Source organism: Hyperolius riggenbachi, chromosome 12 (genome assembly GCF_040937935.1).
Source record: "Hyperolius riggenbachi isolate aHypRig1 chromosome 12, aHypRig1.pri, whole genome shotgun sequence".
Classification (NCBI taxonomy): Eukaryota; Metazoa; Chordata; class Amphibia; order Anura; family Hyperoliidae; genus Hyperolius; species Hyperolius riggenbachi.
This window is the reverse complement of record NC_090657.1, coordinates 204,462,239-204,479,855: the sequence shown is the minus strand read 5'-3', so window position 1 is coordinate 204,479,855 and position 17,617 is coordinate 204,462,239. Positions and strand designations below refer to the sequence as shown.

The 17,617-nt window shown below is 46.5% G+C and overlaps 1 protein-coding gene across 7 annotated transcripts in view; it reads left to right on the top strand.

Annotated features, from left to right (window-relative positions):
- Positions 1-17,617, top strand: part of GSG1L2 (GSG1 like 2) — a 348,027-nt gene that overhangs the window by 109,174 nt on the left and 221,236 nt on the right. For 3 of the 7 annotated variants that reach the window (XM_068264180.1, XM_068264181.1, XM_068264182.1), the window contains one exon: positions 1,725-3,988. The exons of the other annotated variants lie outside the window; for them this stretch is intronic. In XM_068264180.1, the coding sequence (XP_068120281.1) occupies positions 1,725-3,256 (1,532 nt within the window). In that variant the 3' untranslated portion in view covers positions 3,257-3,988. Of the gene's footprint in view, positions 1-1,724; positions 3,989-17,617 lie in introns of those variants that run through there. 7 annotated transcript variants of the gene reach the window in all.

The window sequence follows — 17,617 nt, the reverse complement described above, 5'->3', positions numbered from 1 at the left end:
GCCTCCTGCTGCATTTTTGCAGATGCGTTCCTGCCTCAATGTAAAGTATAGGAAAAGCACAAACCGCTCTGGAAAACGCTACATCAGAGCAGTTTTTCAGGCATTTTTGTTACAGAAGCTGTTCAGTAACAGCTTTACTGTAACAATATTTGTAATCTGCTGCACAAAAACGCACCAAAAAACACTAGGCATGTTTAGAAAACCTCTCTAATCATGCCTAGAATTACTGTGAACTCTGCTCCAAAAACCTCGTTTTGAGGATCTGCTAGTGGTCTTGGTGTGCACTGGGCCTTAAACTGAGTACACACGTACGATAACGATCGTTCGAAAACAAACGATAACAATAATCAGACCGATAATCGTGCGCTCCAAATTTTCCAACGATCGTTTTTTTGGACGATAACGACCGTTATCGTTCAATCTGCCCGATCCAACCCGGCGGATTTTTTCAAAAGATAATCGTTCAATCGTTGCAGTGTGTACAAAGATCGTCCGATAATGATTATCTGTGGAGCAGTACACATGTTCTTATTGCCTGTCATAACGTCACTTCCGTTTGCGCACGCATTTTTTTATCGTTCGTCATTCAGTACTTTATACTTATATCGTTCACGTGTGTACACAATCGTTCATTACGAATGATCTTTTTGGTCTAATTTGAATATCGTGTAAACGTCACGAATTGTTCGTAACGAACGATCTTTATCGTACGTCTAAACGAACCCTTACAGCTGATACAAATCCTACAATAAATCTGCAGTTTCTACTTCCTGATTCATGGAAGCAGACATATTGTTTACAGCCTGTGCTTTCAAATGGCCTTACCTGCCATAGGCAGTCATGTGACACAGGGGAGAGATCAAATTACAACTAGTCATTAGACACAAATTAGGGGGAATTAAACAGGCTAAACTCTCTGGCTAGGTGCACACATAACAAAACATGAAATGCTGTGTTTTATGTTGTATGCATTTTTACTGCGTTTTTTGGTGTGCTTGTGTTAGCGGTTGTTTCCCGCAGATGTGTTTTACAAGCATTTTGCGTGTGTTTTAATGCGTTTGCGGTTCGCATTTTTTATGCGTTTCTCTTTTATGCAAATCACTAGGAAGACAACAGGAAGCAGAAATACATCATAACAATTTTTTCCCCTAAAACGCATGGAAAACGCATACCATTGCGTTTACATTGACTTTCATTATGTGCGTTTTTGAAGCTTATGCACGAAAACCAGCGTTTCTGAAAATGCACGCATCAAAAACACATATGCGTTTTTTTCCTGCAGCCCATAGACTTCCATTAGCAGCAAAAACGCAGCATTTTCCACAACGCTAGTTTTTCTGCTATGTGTGCACCCAGCCTCTAAATACATTCAGGGTGCATTTCTCTACATCTCCTTCTGTCCTGTGCAAGAGTTCAGGTCCACTTAAATACCTGGTGGAGCCACTGAGCTACAATTCTTTATCTCATCCCCTCCCCCAATTGTATGCATCCCCCTCCCCAAACACACTTGGTAAATGGAAAGCAGCCAGGAGGGGTGGAGGATTGTTCAAATGAACTCTGAAAAAGCAGCTAGGAATTTGACTAGAGGAAGTGAAATACTTTTGTACTGCTTCCTCTGTCTTCCCCCAGTACAGAAAGAGATTTCTCCCTCCTGCTATCAGCCATGGCGTCTGCAGATCTCAGAGATGACCTGACCTGCTCTATTTGTCTGACCCTCTACACAGATCCTGTCACCCTGAGATGTGGCCACAGCTTCTGCTGGGACTGTATTGATCGTGTGCTGGATTCACAGGCACAGACTGGAGGGTATTCCTGCCCGGAGTGCAGAGAGGAGTTTCAGCCACGGCCTAAACTAAGTAAGAATAAGGCTTTGTGTAACATAGTGAAGAATCTGCCCCCTGCACAGGAGAAACTTCCCCCTGTACAGCCAAAGCAGAAAATATCTGGCATCCTTTGTGATTATTGCATTGGTGTTCCGGTTCCTGCTGTGAAGTCCTGCTTGCATTGCGAGGCCTCCCTGTGTGCCGACCACCTGAGGGTCCACATCAAGTCTGTGGAGCATGTGCTGACGGAGCCCACCAGTTCCCCCAAGACCAGAAAGTGCTCGGTCCACAATGAAATGCTGAAATATTTCTGTGTTCAGGATGGTGTCTGTATCTGCATATCCTGCAGTCTGGCTGGAGAACATAAAGGACATGCGGTGGAAACGTTGATTGTGGCATCTAACAAGAAGAAAGAGAACCTTAGAACTCTTTCTAAGGCAATAACCTCAAAGAAAAAGGAGATTGAATGCAAAGTTCCTCAGCTGCTGCAACAAGGGAGGAGAGATAAAGAAAAAAATGAAGAATTGATAAAGAGGGTCACTGCTGTCTTCTCCAACATAAGATTGTCTATGGATACCCTAGAAAAGAATGTCCTGGAAGAGATCTCCAGACAGGAAAGGCAAGCTTCAGTACAGATGTCTTATATGACTAAATGGCTGGAAACTATCCAACTTGTGTTGTGCGGGCAGATGTCTCACCTGGAGGAGCTGTGCAAAATGTCTGACCCACTGACTGTCCTACAAGATCCACAGTTTGGCAAAAGTGACTCTGCACTCAACATGCTTACAACAGATATAAATCAAGAACTTTTCACTTTGACTAGTATAAAGCTCTCCACTGCAGTTACATTGGAAAAAAGCTTAGTCATGAAAAAATTGGAAGATTTGACTCCCATTATAAAATATTTGAAGAGCGGGGTTCATGGGTTGGGTCTTACTGAGGTAACCCTGGAAAAAAACACCCTTTGTGACTTCATAAAGGTGTCTGATGATCTGAAATCTGCATCAAAATCGCCACCTTCTATGTTTTGTTCCAAAACGCACTGCCATAACCTGGCTCTGAGCAGCAGAAGTTTCTCCTCAGGGGTACATTACTGGGACGGGGAGATGAGCGGAACAGGAGGAATTGGGGTCTGTTACTCAAGTTTGAGCAATCAAAACTGCAAGGTTGATGGCAACAATAAGTCCTGGTGGTTGCAGAAAAAAAAAGAATACTACAGTGAGAGATATTACATTATCCATCATTCTGAGAAAACCGATCTGCAGTGTGTAAGGAACAACAGATTCAGGGTCTATCTGGACTATGAAGTTGGGAAGATCAGTTTTTATGTACTGGGCAATCCAGTCTCTCACCTCCACACCTTCAACGCCAGATTCACCGAGCCCCTCCATGCTGCCTTCTGGGCAGATTCAGGAGAAATTACTATTCTGTAAAGCCACCATGGAGACTGCACTGTACAATTTGTTTGCCCAGATAGACGTTCGATCAGACAGAAGCAGAGAGCAATTGCAAATTGAAGTGCATTTAAGTATTTATGATTGATCTTACTTTTGCAACACTGAACCGCCATCTTGTTTTGGTCAGTTGATTGTCATTTTGATCATAATATCAGTTGTAATTGTAATTACGATAGAAGGCAAAATTGTGTAGTGTATGGCTAGCTTGAGGGTGCATACACACATCCAGTTTTGAGTGACCAACCACTGTCTAGTTTTACTGCCTCCATGTAGTATGAGGCCCAACAGATTTTCAAATTACTATGAACAGCTCTCATATTACATGGAAGGGGTAAAATTGACCAGCCATTGGTCAATCAAAATTGTATGTGTGTACTAGGCTTAAAGGCAACTGGAAATGTATATTTTTTTTAACGATCTTCCCCATAAAAAGGAGGTTTGAGATGCAGCGGCATGTTGGGGAGGGTGGGGGTTGAGGTCAGCATCTTTACTTACATACAGGGTGCTCCTCCTCTGTCCGTATGGGGTCCGCTTTGTTCTCCATGGATTGACCACAGCTGCCACATTTTGTAGGTCCCGGCAAAGTCTTGTGTGTGCCTGCTGCAATGCATGCCGGGAGATGTAGTCCATGGATGCTAGTACAGAGATGTTCTCGCATCCGTGGACTACATCTCGCTGGGAACAACAAAATGCAGCAACTGCGGTCAGTCTATGGAAAAGGTGGTGGACCCCATATGGATGGGCGGCCAGAGGAGCAGCATCCTGTAGCTAAGATGCTTACCACAACCCCCGCCCTCCTCCAGCTGCCCGCTGTATCATGAATCCCGCTTATGCTAGGTACACACGATGAGATTTAGGCCCCTTTTACATTACTGTAATTAGTTGCTCTAAGTTAAAGGACTTCCGAGGCCAAATTTAAAAAAATCACACTGTACCTTTTTATTATCATAATCCACGGAGGACGTCCTGCCCGTCCTCCGCTCCTTTCCGCCATCAATGCAGGTTTTTCCGTTTCCCTATGGCTTGGCCCGACCCCACCGAAGGGGTCGCATCGATTCCACCTGTAAGATGGCCGCCGCCATGCTCCGCGGCTGCGCAGTACGCTTTGCCGCCAGCGCGACTGCGCAGCCTATTGCCCTACACTTGGGGAGCATGCCGGGACCTAATACGCGGCAGAAGGCGGGCAATAGGCTGCGCAGTCGCGCTAGCGGCAAAGCGTACTGCGCAGCCGCGGAGCATGGCGGCGGCCATCTTACAGGTGGAATCGATGCGACCCGTTCGGTGGGGTCGGGCCAAGCCATAGGGGAACGGAAAATCCTGCATTGATGGCGGGACGGAGCGGAGGACGGGCAGGACGTCCTCCGTGGATTCTGATAATAAAAAGGTACAGTGTGATTTTATTAAATTTGGCCTCGGAAGTCCTTTAAAACTGAAAAACTGATTTTCAAAGTAATGCCATGTTTTCCTATGGCTCAGTTCCCACTATATGTGTTTTAGCTGAAATCTTTTTCCCAATGCAGTGCTATGGAGAAAATGCGCACCAAAGCATTAAGTGTAACAGGGCCCTTACTGTCAGATCGATTATTTCAAACATGTCCAATCTGATTTCCGATCGTTTCCCAATCGATTTTCCATTCATTTCTGTGGAAAATTGATCAGAAAGCGATTTGAAATCAGATCGGATATAATCGATCTGACAGTATATCAGAAAATCTCGTGTGTATCTAGCATTAAGGTGCCCATTAAGGGCCTGTTCATACTTGCTGCGTTTGTAGAACGCGTATAAATTCAAAGAAACCCAAGTTTGAATGCGTTTTCTATTGCGTTTTGCACAAACACGTGACCCAGGGGAAAAAAAAGAATTATGGGAACCGCAGAGGAAAACGGACGCTAAAAACGCAATAGTACGCGTTTTTGATACGCGTCCATAGACTTTCATTGCGTCCGTTTCTATGCGTATCGCACAGAACTGCGTGCAGCAATGCGGATGAGAAACGTATGCGTCTCATACGCATACATGTGAACTAGCCCATTCAAAAGCATTAGGAGCCGTTTCTATGCGTTTTTGGTACCCGGACATGTTCCCTGAAAACGGCTAGGAACGCATATAGTCTGAACAGGCCCTAACAATACAACTTTTTTCATCAAATGCGATCAATTCATTAGATTTGCAGGATTAGGAAAGTAATCGGAATATAATTGATTGTTTGCATAAAGCAGACTTCCTCTCTTTAGATATGATTGCAAAATGCAACATTCCGATCAAAATGTTCTATTCCAACCCACCATAGAATCGGTTTACATAGACTTTTCCCACGTGTGGTTTTCTGCACAATTTGATTGTTAAAATCTGATTAGAGTGATCTCATCTGAGGAAAATATTGTACCGTTAATGGCCACCTTTATGGGGTGGTTCGTTAATAAAAATAATTTCAGGTACTCTCTTCCCTTAAAAATATTATATGTAAAGACTAGAAGCGCTCAATGACTGGTGCAGTATTTCAGCATGTATGCCGATCTATGCAGCTTGGAAGTCAGTCAGGGCTGGTGCACACTAGAAGAGCTTTTCTGTGAGCTATGTGAGTGTTCACACTGGAGTGATGTGATTTTGTAAATATCCCCCATAGCGTTACATTAGCAAGAGCTTTTAAAATCTCTAGTGTTTAAAAAGCTCTTGTAGTGTGAACCTAAAGCAGAGTTCCCCAACCCTGTCCTCAAGGCCCACCAACAGTACATGTTTTGCAGAAAACCACAAACATGCACAGGTGAGGCAATTAGTGTCTCAGCAGAGCTGATTACCTACTTCTGTGGATTTCCACAAAACATGCACTGTTGGTGGGCCTTGAGGACAGAATTGGGGAAGACTGGGGACAACTGTGATGAGAGGTATACGGAGGCTGCCATACTTATTTACATTTGAACAATACCAGTTGCCTGGCAGTCCTGCTGGTCTATTTAAGGCGCGTACACGCCTGATTTCTGCAAATGGCGGGTCGTCAGACCCGCACGCGGGGCGGCCATTCTGACGACAGTTTCCCTGTGTGTACAGTCTGTCGACAGGCTGATAAAGCTGGTTTTGACTGATCCGCTTAGCGTGTACGCGCGTTTAGCTGCAGTAGTGTGTGAATCACACCAGATACAAGCATGCAAATCATGTCAGATATGGCAATAATGTCAGAAACACCTGATCTGCTGCATGCTTGTTCAGGGTCTATGGCTAAAAGTATTAGAGGCAGAGGATCAGCAGGGCTGCCAGGCAACTGGTATTGTGTAAATGGAAATAAACCTAGTCGCCTCCATAGCCCTCTTGCTTCAGGTCCCCTCATAATGCTGGTATGCCTTCATCCCCCGATCCCTAATGAGTTATAAAGTTTACATTTCTGAGATAGCCGCAGTTTTTGAGCTACAGTAAATGTCAATAGGCCTTTGGAGATGCTGCGGTGTCCATTAAAATATATGTTGGCGGATGAAGAAAGTTTACCCCATTTGTTTTCATTTCATTTCTTTGTTTCAGTATGTCTCTTGTGGTGCCCATACACAGTACAATAAAAACGTTTGATTTTTCCCATTTATTCAACCAAAATGATCAAATTGAATGAAAGTCGAAAAGAATCTTAATTTCCGATAAAGAAAAACTGTTGTTTTTTTTTTTTTCAATAAAAATCTGGATGTTGGAAATATCTTTATATTCAATCTAACAGAATAACCGAACACATTTATCTAATTTGAAAAAATCGTACCATGTATGGGCACCATCAGGCCTGGCTCACAAAGGCGACTGCTGGCAGCTGTTTACAGCTGGGACCGATTGCATTCCACATTGAGAAGAATGGCAGCTGCTAATCAGTGGCTGTTACTGCTGCTGGCACAGTGGCGGCTGCTAATCAGTGGCTGTTACGGCTGCTGGCATAGTGGCGGCTGCTAATCAGTGGCTGTCACTGCTGCTGGCACAGTGGCAGCTGCTAATCAGTGGCTGTCACTGCTGCTGGCACAGTGGCGGTTGCTAATCAGTGGCTGTTACTGCTGCTGGCACAATGGCGTCTGCTAATCAGTGACTGTTACTGCTGCTGGCACAGTGGCGTCTGCTAATCAGTGGCTGTTACTGCTGCTGGCACAGGGACGTCTGCTAATCAGTGGCTGTTACTGCTGCTGGCACAGTGGCTGCTGTTAATCAGTGGCTGTTACTGCTGCTGGCACAGTGACGGCTGCTAATTAGTGGCTGTTACTGCTGCTGGCACAGCGACGGCTGCTAATCAGTGGCTGTTACTGCTGCTGGCACAGTGGCGTCTGCTAATCAGTGGCTGTTACTGCTGCTGGCACAATGGCGTCTGCTAATCAGTGACTGTTACTGCTGCTGGCACAGTGGTGGCTGCTAATCATTGGCTGTTACTGCTGCTGGCACAATGGCGTCTGCTAATCAGTGGCTGTTACTGCTGCTGGCACAGTGGTGGCTGCTAATGAGTGGCTTTTACTGCTGCTGGCACAGTGACGGCTGCTAATCAGTGGCTGTTACTGCTGCTGGCACAGTGACGGCTGCTAATCAGTGGCTGTTACTGCTGCTGGTACAGCGGTGGCTGCTAATCGATGGCTGCCATTGCTACAGTGGTGGCTGATAACCTACAGGTTAGCAAAGGGGTGGCAGAGCGGCGATACAAGATGTCCCCTACATGTGGCACCACAGCTATGACCTGCAGACCACATAGAAGTAACAACTGTAGAGAGCTTCAGGGGCCACCAGAAAAGGCTTGGAGGGCTGCATTTGGTCTCCAGGCTGGACTTTGGACATGTCTGTACTAGGGCCTTATAATGCAACGACCGGAACCAATGCCTAAAGGACACCAGCAGTCGGCCATGTGAATTGGCCCTCAGTGAGTTTGGATTTTATTGCTACACTGATGATGCAGATGTGAGGTGCACACAATTTATAAAACAAGCAATACATTTATATAACGCATTACTGGTAATGTTGTAGTGAAATTGCTATGAGGGTCGCTGCATTTCTGCAAAGCGAATGCATTTCACAAAGTGGACAAATAACCGCCTGGCGGTACGAGGCTTACAGCCAGGCATGCCCTGTGCCATGTTTCCCTGAACAGCTAAGGCTGCTTTCACACTATGAATACTGTAATGCAATTGAATAACAACGTTCCTGAAAATTGCATTGGCTGTTCCGCCAAACAGTGAGGCATAGAGTACAATGAATGGGTGGTCTCTGAGGAAACGAGCTAGAGACTTGTGAAACGGCTGTTAGACCCTTCTTTTTTCTCCCTGTGCCTGCATTGTCTGTTTGTACCTGTGGAAAATAAACCTTAAGCATCAGCTTGAGTGCCCAGCGCTGTTTTTTTTCCCCTAATTTCCATTGTTGATGTCTATGCTGTGAGCACCAAGATGGCTTCGGGATTCCAGGTACTGTGCAGCAGCCTTTTGGGTGCTGACCTCTCTTGGGACTCTCCTTTTGTTACTGTTCGACCATCTAATGCTTAATAATAAATCAAATTGGATGAAAATCTGTGCTGCCAAGAGCATGCCCAATGGATGATACAACCAATTTCGGTCAGAAATTGGTCGCATGTATCGATTGGACATGCTGCAAGATGTTGGGCATCGTGGTCAATCAGGTGCGTGGTGGTAACAGGGAGTGATATCGGGATGAGCCACAAACACGGCGAAACCCCCGGCGCTGCCCCTCCCTTCTATGTCGCCTCCCATGTGTGCCTTTATACATTACCTGTCTTATGTCGCCCACCACGTGGTGCCCGGTAGTGCGCTTCTAGTAGTCTTCAGCTTCCTGTGCCTCCATTTGTTCCTCACGCCGCCGGCGCTACACGCAGGCGGTATGTGAAGTGCAAATGGAGGCGCAAGAAGCTGAAGACTGATGGGCACCACATGATGGGTGACCTAGAACAGGTAATGTGTAAAGGCACACATAGGTGGCACATTTATACACTGGGGGGCAGCAGCGGACTGGGCCAACAGATTTTTCTCCAATCAGAGAGAGATATGTCTCTTGGTTGAATCTGCCCATCATGCCTGGATGTATGGCTACTTTAATGTTCGATATTTCCTGATCAAAAATTGACAGGGGAATACTGATTATCTAACCCACTCCATCAGAGCACAGCTGCTGCTACCTTTGCACTGGGAAATGGAGGCGCGGTTATGCAAACAACAATCACCCCCCTGTTCCCAGCCGTGCTCTGACAGTAAAACAGACCTGCCAATCCTTGTTCAGTCCATATACCAAAATCAGAAGTTGAGAATTTTCTACTTTGTAATCGATTTTATTATTATTATTTTTTTTTTTTTGTGCAGCACAATGTTTTGTTGAACATGTGAGCTATTAAAAACATGACATAATAATGGCCTCAATTCACTAAGCTTATCTCCTGTATTTATTAACGTTTCTAGAGTTGTTACCATGGTGATAAGGCATGCAGTATTCAGGAAACATTTTACCTCAGGCAAACCTAAAGTTAACTCTTCTGTCTTTAAGTTAACTCTTCAATCCTTAAAATAACTCCAGAATTTTAAAGTTAAAGACAGGCTGATAATTAACTGCGTGTGACAATAACTATAGAGGAGGTAACTTAAGGAATGAAGAGATAAGATAACTCTCTCCTATGTGGAGGTAAGTTTTCTCTTGCCTTATTATCTCCAGCATGATCTTAGTGAATTGAGACCAATGGGTGGCAACCTGTTGACATCAGTTCCGTGTGTGTCACAGGGAAGTGTTACTTGCATGGTAAAGAGACCTGCAGGAGTGTTTAAGTACTTCTAGCTTGTTGTGATTCATATCTGAATGCCCACTCCATATCCCTGCAAGGACTGTGGAGTCGGAGTCCAGGAGTCGGAACAATTTTGGTTACCTGGAGTTGGAGTCCGTGGTTTGATAAACTGAGGAGTCGGATGATTTCTGTACCGACTCCTCAGCCCTGCTCCAAGGATTACTGTCTAGGGCTCGTTGGTAATCTGATCAGTGCTTCTGCTCTTCAAGCACTAGCACAGCCATACTACACTGAGCAGTAAGTCGGGGCTGTTCGTGCACAAGCGGCTCTGTGCTACTGCGCTGGCGTGGCTGTGGTCACGTTGCTGCAGCATGGCCGTGCTTGTGTCAGCATTGGAGTGTGACCCCAGTCACCCTGAGGTGAGCGGATGCTGAGGGAACCTCATTGGAATCCAAAGGTTTAGCTCTCCTTAGGACAGAATTTGTTTCTGATCCTGAGTTTCGGCTCAGGTTCTCTTTATAGTGGGTTGGAACTGCAATTTGAAAACTCATGTTCCTATTGCTGAGTGTAGAGTAGTTAGTGTAATATAGTGCCATGTAACAAGAAGCTCTCCTACTCATGGCTACCTTAAAAAAAAAAACAGATCTACTTACCTGGAGCTTCCTCAAGCCCCTAGCAGCCTTATGTGTCCCTCACCACAGTTCCCCTCTCAGCCAGTGTCCCGTGGTCCCCACCGTAGCTTTTTCCAGACCCCATAATGTAAGTGGCCCCTCAGTTGCTCCGAGGTCCTCTCCTTTTGTCCTTATGTTGCCCTTGTGAAAAGCTAAAACGCTGCTATGGCACGTGTTGTTGTGCCTCTTTGATTGCGGTCTGGAGCAGCTGTGCATCGGGGTCATTATGCGCATATGTGGTCACAATTTTATCTAAACTGGACATGCGCAGAAAACTCCCGGGCACGGCTGCTGTGCACAGTTTATCCAGAGCGCGATCAAGAAGACTTGATAGATTGATAGAACATATGCTGTAGTTGCAACCCAGCTGGGTTGGAGCTTTTCAAGAGAGGTGACAGCAGGATAAAGGAGGGGAGTCCAGAGCTACTGAGGGGCTGCTTAGATTAGGGGGGCTGGGAGAAGCCCCAGGTTTACTGAAATCTTGTTTTATTCTTTTTTGTTGAGGTGTGCTTTTAACTAAATATACACTTTATATTACTGTAGCCTAGTTTCACACTGAGGTGTTGCACATTCTGTAAAGACACAATTGCAATGGAAAGGATGCATTGGGTGAAGCATACAGTACGTGAAACGTAAGCGTCACTGGAACTGCACAGGTTGCCCTGGACTGCACAGCCCTTGACTGCACGCCTTCACAGTAGCCAGAAGCCGCTTGTGCATGGAGGATAAGCAACATACTGTGCAGGTGTGCACCGTACTCCTGCAGGTGCAGAGCGGCCACACTTGTGCACAGAGGGGAGCAAACCCAACAAGCTCTTGTCAGATTTTCTTAGTGTCACAGTGCTGGTTCTGCTGTTTAGGGAAAGCCTCTGGACTATCCAGATGCTTACCTCTTTTAACCTCCTTGGCGGTAACCCCGTGTGTGACACGGGGTAAGCCGCCGGAGGGTGCCACTCAGGCCCTGCTGGGCCGATTTACATAATTTTTTTTTTCAAACACGCAGCTAGCACTTTGCTAGCTGCATGTTTGGTCTGATCGCCGCCGCCGATGCGCCGCTACCCGCCACGGATACAGGCCCCCCCCCCACATACCCCTTGCGCAGCCTGGCCAATCGCCACCAGGCTGCGCTATGGGGTGGATCGGGTCTCCCTGTGACGTCACGACGTCCATGACGTCGTGACGTCACTCCATTCGTCGCCATGGCGACAGGGGAAGCCCTCAAGGAAATCCCGTTCAGAACGGGATTTCCTCATGGGCAAGCAGCGCCGGCGGCGATCGGAGGGGACGGGCGGACGCCGCGGGTGAACACACACACCCCCCCCCCCCCCCCGCGCGGCTGCGCAGCCGCACATATCATACCGCCAGGGGGGTTAAGGTAAGTTTCTTACTTTTCTTTAAATTTTGTCTCCAGGTTCACTTTAAAGGGGCACTGTGGCGAAAAATTTAAAATTTAAAATATATGCAAACATACAAAAATAAGTACATTTTTTTTCCAGAGTAAAATGAGCCATAAATTACTTTTCTCCTATGTTGCTGTCATTTACAGTAGGCAATAGAAATTGGAGAGAAGCGACAGGTTTTGGACTAGCCTATCTCTTCATGGGGAATTCTCAGGGAAGAATTACTCAAAGATGTATACATACCTGGGGCTTCTTCCGGCAGGTATCGCTCCCACGCCGCCGTCCTCTGACCGCAGCTCTGGTACCGGGTTCCGTCACTTTTTTTTGTCAGTCACGACCAGTGTGACGTAAGAGAAGTGCGCTCTTTACGTATCTCTCAAGCAGCTGCCAGTGTGATACGTAGAGGGCACACTTCTCTAACATCAGACTGGCTGCGACTGACAGAAGTTATGGGATCCGGTACCAGAGCTGCACGCAGTGGAGGACGGCGGCGTGGGAGCAATCCCTGCTGGAGGAATACCCAGGGATGTATAAATATTTGAGTACCGGTAATCTTCAGCTCTGGCTTCCTTAAGGGCTGGTTTCCACTATTGCGTTGCGGAATCGTTTGGATTCCACCGCTGATGAAATCGCATGCGGATGCGATTTCCCCATGCGTTTTTTGCCGCAAATTCGCATGCGAATTCGCATATGTGAGGGTATATGCGATTTTAACCATGTCACTGCCTGTGTGAATTTACATTGGTACCTATGCGAATTCGCGGCAAAAAACGCATGGGGAAATCGCATGCAATTTCCCTATCAAACACATTGCATGCAATTTGCATGCTTTCCACTCGCAGGCGAATTCTGCGGCTCTTTTGTGCGTTTTTTCATCGCTGAAAAAAACGCACCTCAACAACGCTACAGTGGAAACAGGCCCATCCACTTGCATTACATGTGCGAATCCGCATGCATTGGACGCATGCGGATTCGCGATAGTGGAAACGAGCCCTAAAGGAATCGTCAGGCAGAAAAAAAAAAGTTTCACTTACCTGGGGCTTTTACCAGCCCCATGCAGCCATCCTGTGCCCTCGTAGTCACTCACTTCCGCTCCAGTCCCCCACCGCCAGCTAGTTTAGTTTTTGCCAACCTCGGGGTCGGCGGGCCACATTGTGTAAATTTTTACGCATTCCCGCTGGTGCAGGAACATTAACGCATACATTTTTACGCGTTAGTGGTGCAACGCGTAAAATGTACGCATAGCAACACTAACGCGTAAAAATGTATGCGTTAATGTTCCTGCACCAGCGGGAATGCGTAAAAAATGAACGCAATGCGTAAAAACTAAACTAGCTGGCGGTGGGGGACTGGAGCAGCAATGAGTGACTACGAGGGCACAGGATGGCTGCATGGGGCTGGTAGAAGCCCCAGGTAAGTGAAACTTTTTTTTTTTTTGCCTGACGATTCCTTTAAGGGCTTGTTCACACTATCAGCGTTGGTTTGTTTATTTTTGCAAATCTCTCTAATGCTGGGCATACACGGATGGATTGTTCTTATCAATCAAGCCGCTGGTGGCTCGATTGATAATTTCCGACAGGTCCGATACCCCGCCGGATCGATTCTGCGCTCGATCCCCGCGGGCGGACAATGGGAAGAAAACGAGCGGAAGATAAGGAGCGCCCACGGGGACGAGTGGGAATTGATCCGGGCGCACGCGGGGACGAACGGGGTCGCTGCGGGAGTCGATCTGGCGGCTAATCGAGCCACCGGGTCGACTCGTGTATTCCCAGCATAAAAGCGCTTGTGTAATGATTTGCTATGAGAGCGTTCACATGTGAGTGTTTCGATTTTACTAAAATCTCAAACACGATACATGTACTATATTTTGAGCATTGTGGCTCCAAGGAAGGTGTAGGGAAATCACTAAGCGCTTGAAAAAGCACTTTGTATATCGATTTCCTGAGCGTCAAGAAGTGACGTCAGGAAGTGAAAAAACAATCGCTCCACAAAAGCATGCAGGCCCCATTCACACTAGAGCATTTTGCCGCGATTTCGGCAAAACGCTCAAACGCAGCGCTTTTTAAAAGTGCTAGTGTAATGTTACCCTATGGGCCTGTTCTTACTTGGACAATTTGCGCAAATCGCCCAAAAACAAACGCAAACGCATAGCCTGCACCGTTTTCAGGCGATTTCCAGGTGATCGCGTTTCAGTGCTATAGAAGTGCTAAACGCGATCGAGGCAAAATCGCCACAGTGTTCAGTGATTTTTTTCCGCGTGAAACCGCGGAAAAATCACTCCTGCAAAATGCCGGCAAAAATCGCCGGTGTTTTAAAAAGTGTGAATGGGGCCTTAGAGAAGCACTTTTCTAAGCTGAAATCGCTCTGAAAACACTTGCAAAAGTGCTTTCAAAATCACCCCATAAATCGTCAGCTCTTGTGATATCGCTGGCAATTTATAATATGAACAAGGCCTTAAAGTGTACCCAAGGTGATATGTGACATGAGATAAACGTGAATGTACAGTGCAAAGCATTAAAAAACAGGCAGTTTTTGTTTTATTTTGCTGTCTGAAAGAGTTAATTTCTAGGCATGGAAGAGACAGTTTGTGCCTTGTGGGTACCTCACCAGCAATATAGTAAACATCACTGATAAGCAAATTACAGCCATAAATGTTTCCTGGCAGAATACAACTTCTGAGGGCAGGGGGAGATAAAATACATGCATTATTCACCTTTTTCTAATGCTACCGTAGGAACACACAATGAGATTTACTGTCAGATTGGAAATCAAATTAGACCTGTCAGAAATAATCAATCTATTTTCTGATTGACTTTCCGCTCATTTCTATGGAAAATGGATAGGAAAATTGATTAGAAATCAGATGAGACCTGTCAGAAATATTTGATCTGACAGTAAATCTGGTAGACAATCTTATCATGCATTCCTAGCATAACTCTGGGACACTTAATAGACTGCCACTGAGACAGTAAAACATTCAACCTACTTTGTAAATGTTTAAAGTTAGAAGAAAACCCTGGGATACATAAAAATGCCATTTTTAGGAGTAGGAGGATAAACATAATTGTTTCTATCATCGGTTTATTTTCACCTCAGATTCACTGTAAAGCATGTTTTACTGTTACTGTAAATTCGCACATTGTCCGATAAATGTACGGTATGCTGTAGGTTATTCTAGTGCTGGGAACTCACAATGCGATTTCCCGTCTGATCGATGGGTGAGCGGATGTGAAGCTGTTCCCAGCATTGCAGAACTCGCTGCACCACATTGATGTTAGCTTTGTGATTATATTGTCTGTTGCAACAAAAATTGATGCAGTGTGATAAGACCCTTAAAGGACTTCCACGGCGAAATATCTAATCTATTTTTTACTAACCTGGGGCTTCTTCTAGCCCCTCACAGCCGTCTCAGTCCCTTGCCGCCGCTCCTGTCCTCCTCGGTGTTCCCGCTGGCTGGCCGTAATGATGGCCACCTGGCGGCGGCGTTGGCTCTTCTGCACTCGTGCCTGCACGTCCACGTCATCAGGTGCATACTGATTCTGTGCAGGGGGTCGCGATCATTATGGACGGCCAGTGGGGACACCGAGGAGGACGGGGCTGTGGCAAGGAACTGAGATGGCTGTGAGGCTTAGGAAGAAGCTCTAGGAGAGAAAAAAATAGATTATACTTGGAAGTCCTTTAATGTGGGAAAAGTTTTGAAATAATTTATTGCGATTTCATTTTTTTCAACCCAAAAACATGGCATTTCTATATGAATACGTATACATTTTATCTACTGTATCCCAATCACCTCCAGCGTGCTTTGTCAGCTCTGAGCATTGCACACCCCTGATTTATAGTGCACCTCGTGCCCCCGGCCAATCACTGGGCTCACCTGGTCATACAAGCAGCCTTGCACTTGCACTGAATAGGAGAGTGAAATATTCCTTTTGTCACAATATTAAAGGGAAGGTTCAGGGAGGGGGTGAAAAAAATAAAAATGCATATCCACTTACCTGGGGCTTCCTCCAGCCCGTGGCAGGCAGGAGGTGCCCTCGCCGCAGCTCCGCAGGCTCCCGGTGGCCGACCCGACCTGGCCAGGCCGGCTGCCAGGTCGGACTTCTTGTGCGCTCCAACGACGGGCTCTTCTGCGTCCCACGCGGGCGCGCTGACGTCATCGGACGTCCTCCGGGCTGTACTGCGCAGGCTCAGTAGTTCTGCGCCTGCGCAGTACAGGCTGGAGGACGTCCGATGACGTCAGCGCGCCCGCGTGGGACGCAGAAGAGCCCATCGTTGGAGCGCACAAGAAGCCCGACCTGGCAGCCGGCCTGGCCAGGTCGGGTGCGCCGCCGGAGGAGACCGGGAGCCTGCGGAGCGACGCCGAGGGCACCTCCTGCCTGCCACGGGCTGGAGGAAGTCCCAGGTAAGTGGATATGCATTTTTATTTTTTTCACCCCCTCCCTGAACCTTCCCTTTAAGGAAAATTGAATACTTACCTGCCGGTAATTTTCCTTTCCAGATGTATCCATGGCAGCACGACAGGGGTTACGTCCCGCCTGTCACAGACCGCAAGGCCGGTCTGCGGATGGGGTTAATCAATCAGCGTCAGAAATCCTCTCACACGGTCATTTTGCTCACCACGAAGGGTAACCCGACTTCGCAATTTGAGGAACTGACTCGCGGAGGGAGCGTTCAGACCCCAACTGATTCACCACACACATACAATTCAAAGATCTGCCACCAAGCGGGTTACACAGCCCGCTACTGTAATTATACTACTTTCGAGAACGCTCTATTAACCCTTAGCAGGATGCAGGAACCTGGGTCAGATCTTCATATCTGGGCTGGGTCCTCGCATACGGGTTATACAGGTACTCTTCTGAACACAGGGTAGCGATTTCAGAAGAATAGGTACGATTGTGTATGTTCAGCAACAGGTCATAACCGCTAAACGATTTTTAAAACGTTTAATAACAAAATTGCATTACATACAGTTATATACACCAATTAACATATACACACAGAGCTTAAAAATAAAAAGGAATAAAATCAGAAAGTTTTTACTTAGTTAGCTGAGCAGTCCATTTGAAGAATGCAGAAAAAGAGACCAGTTTAAAAGTAGGCATTAAGGTTAAAAGTCCTTGAACACAGCAGGCGTCGGTTCTCCTTAAACGCCTGCATGGAAGTTTCCTGGTCGATGGAATTTGGAGAACTGCGTGGGTTTTGTCCCGCCCCACTTTTATAGGACCTGAGTTTTGGGCTGTCACTACCTGGAAAGTAGGTGTGTTTAAGGCGGGGTTACCTCCTAATCAGCAGGTTGCCGCCCCCCAGACTCAGAGCAAAAAAATGTACCAATTATTAATAATTGTGTGACTCCGCCCCAGATTGGTGCATCGCAAATCCGAGACTATATTCATAAGCGGCCTGCGACCCTGTATCAAACGAGGCTATACATGCCTATTCTATCGCATTCGCTCTACGCAGGCCGGATAAAGTGGTTTTCCTACGGATTCCTGACAGTTAGAAAAGTGTAATTCAGGTGAATGATAGAACTGATTTCTA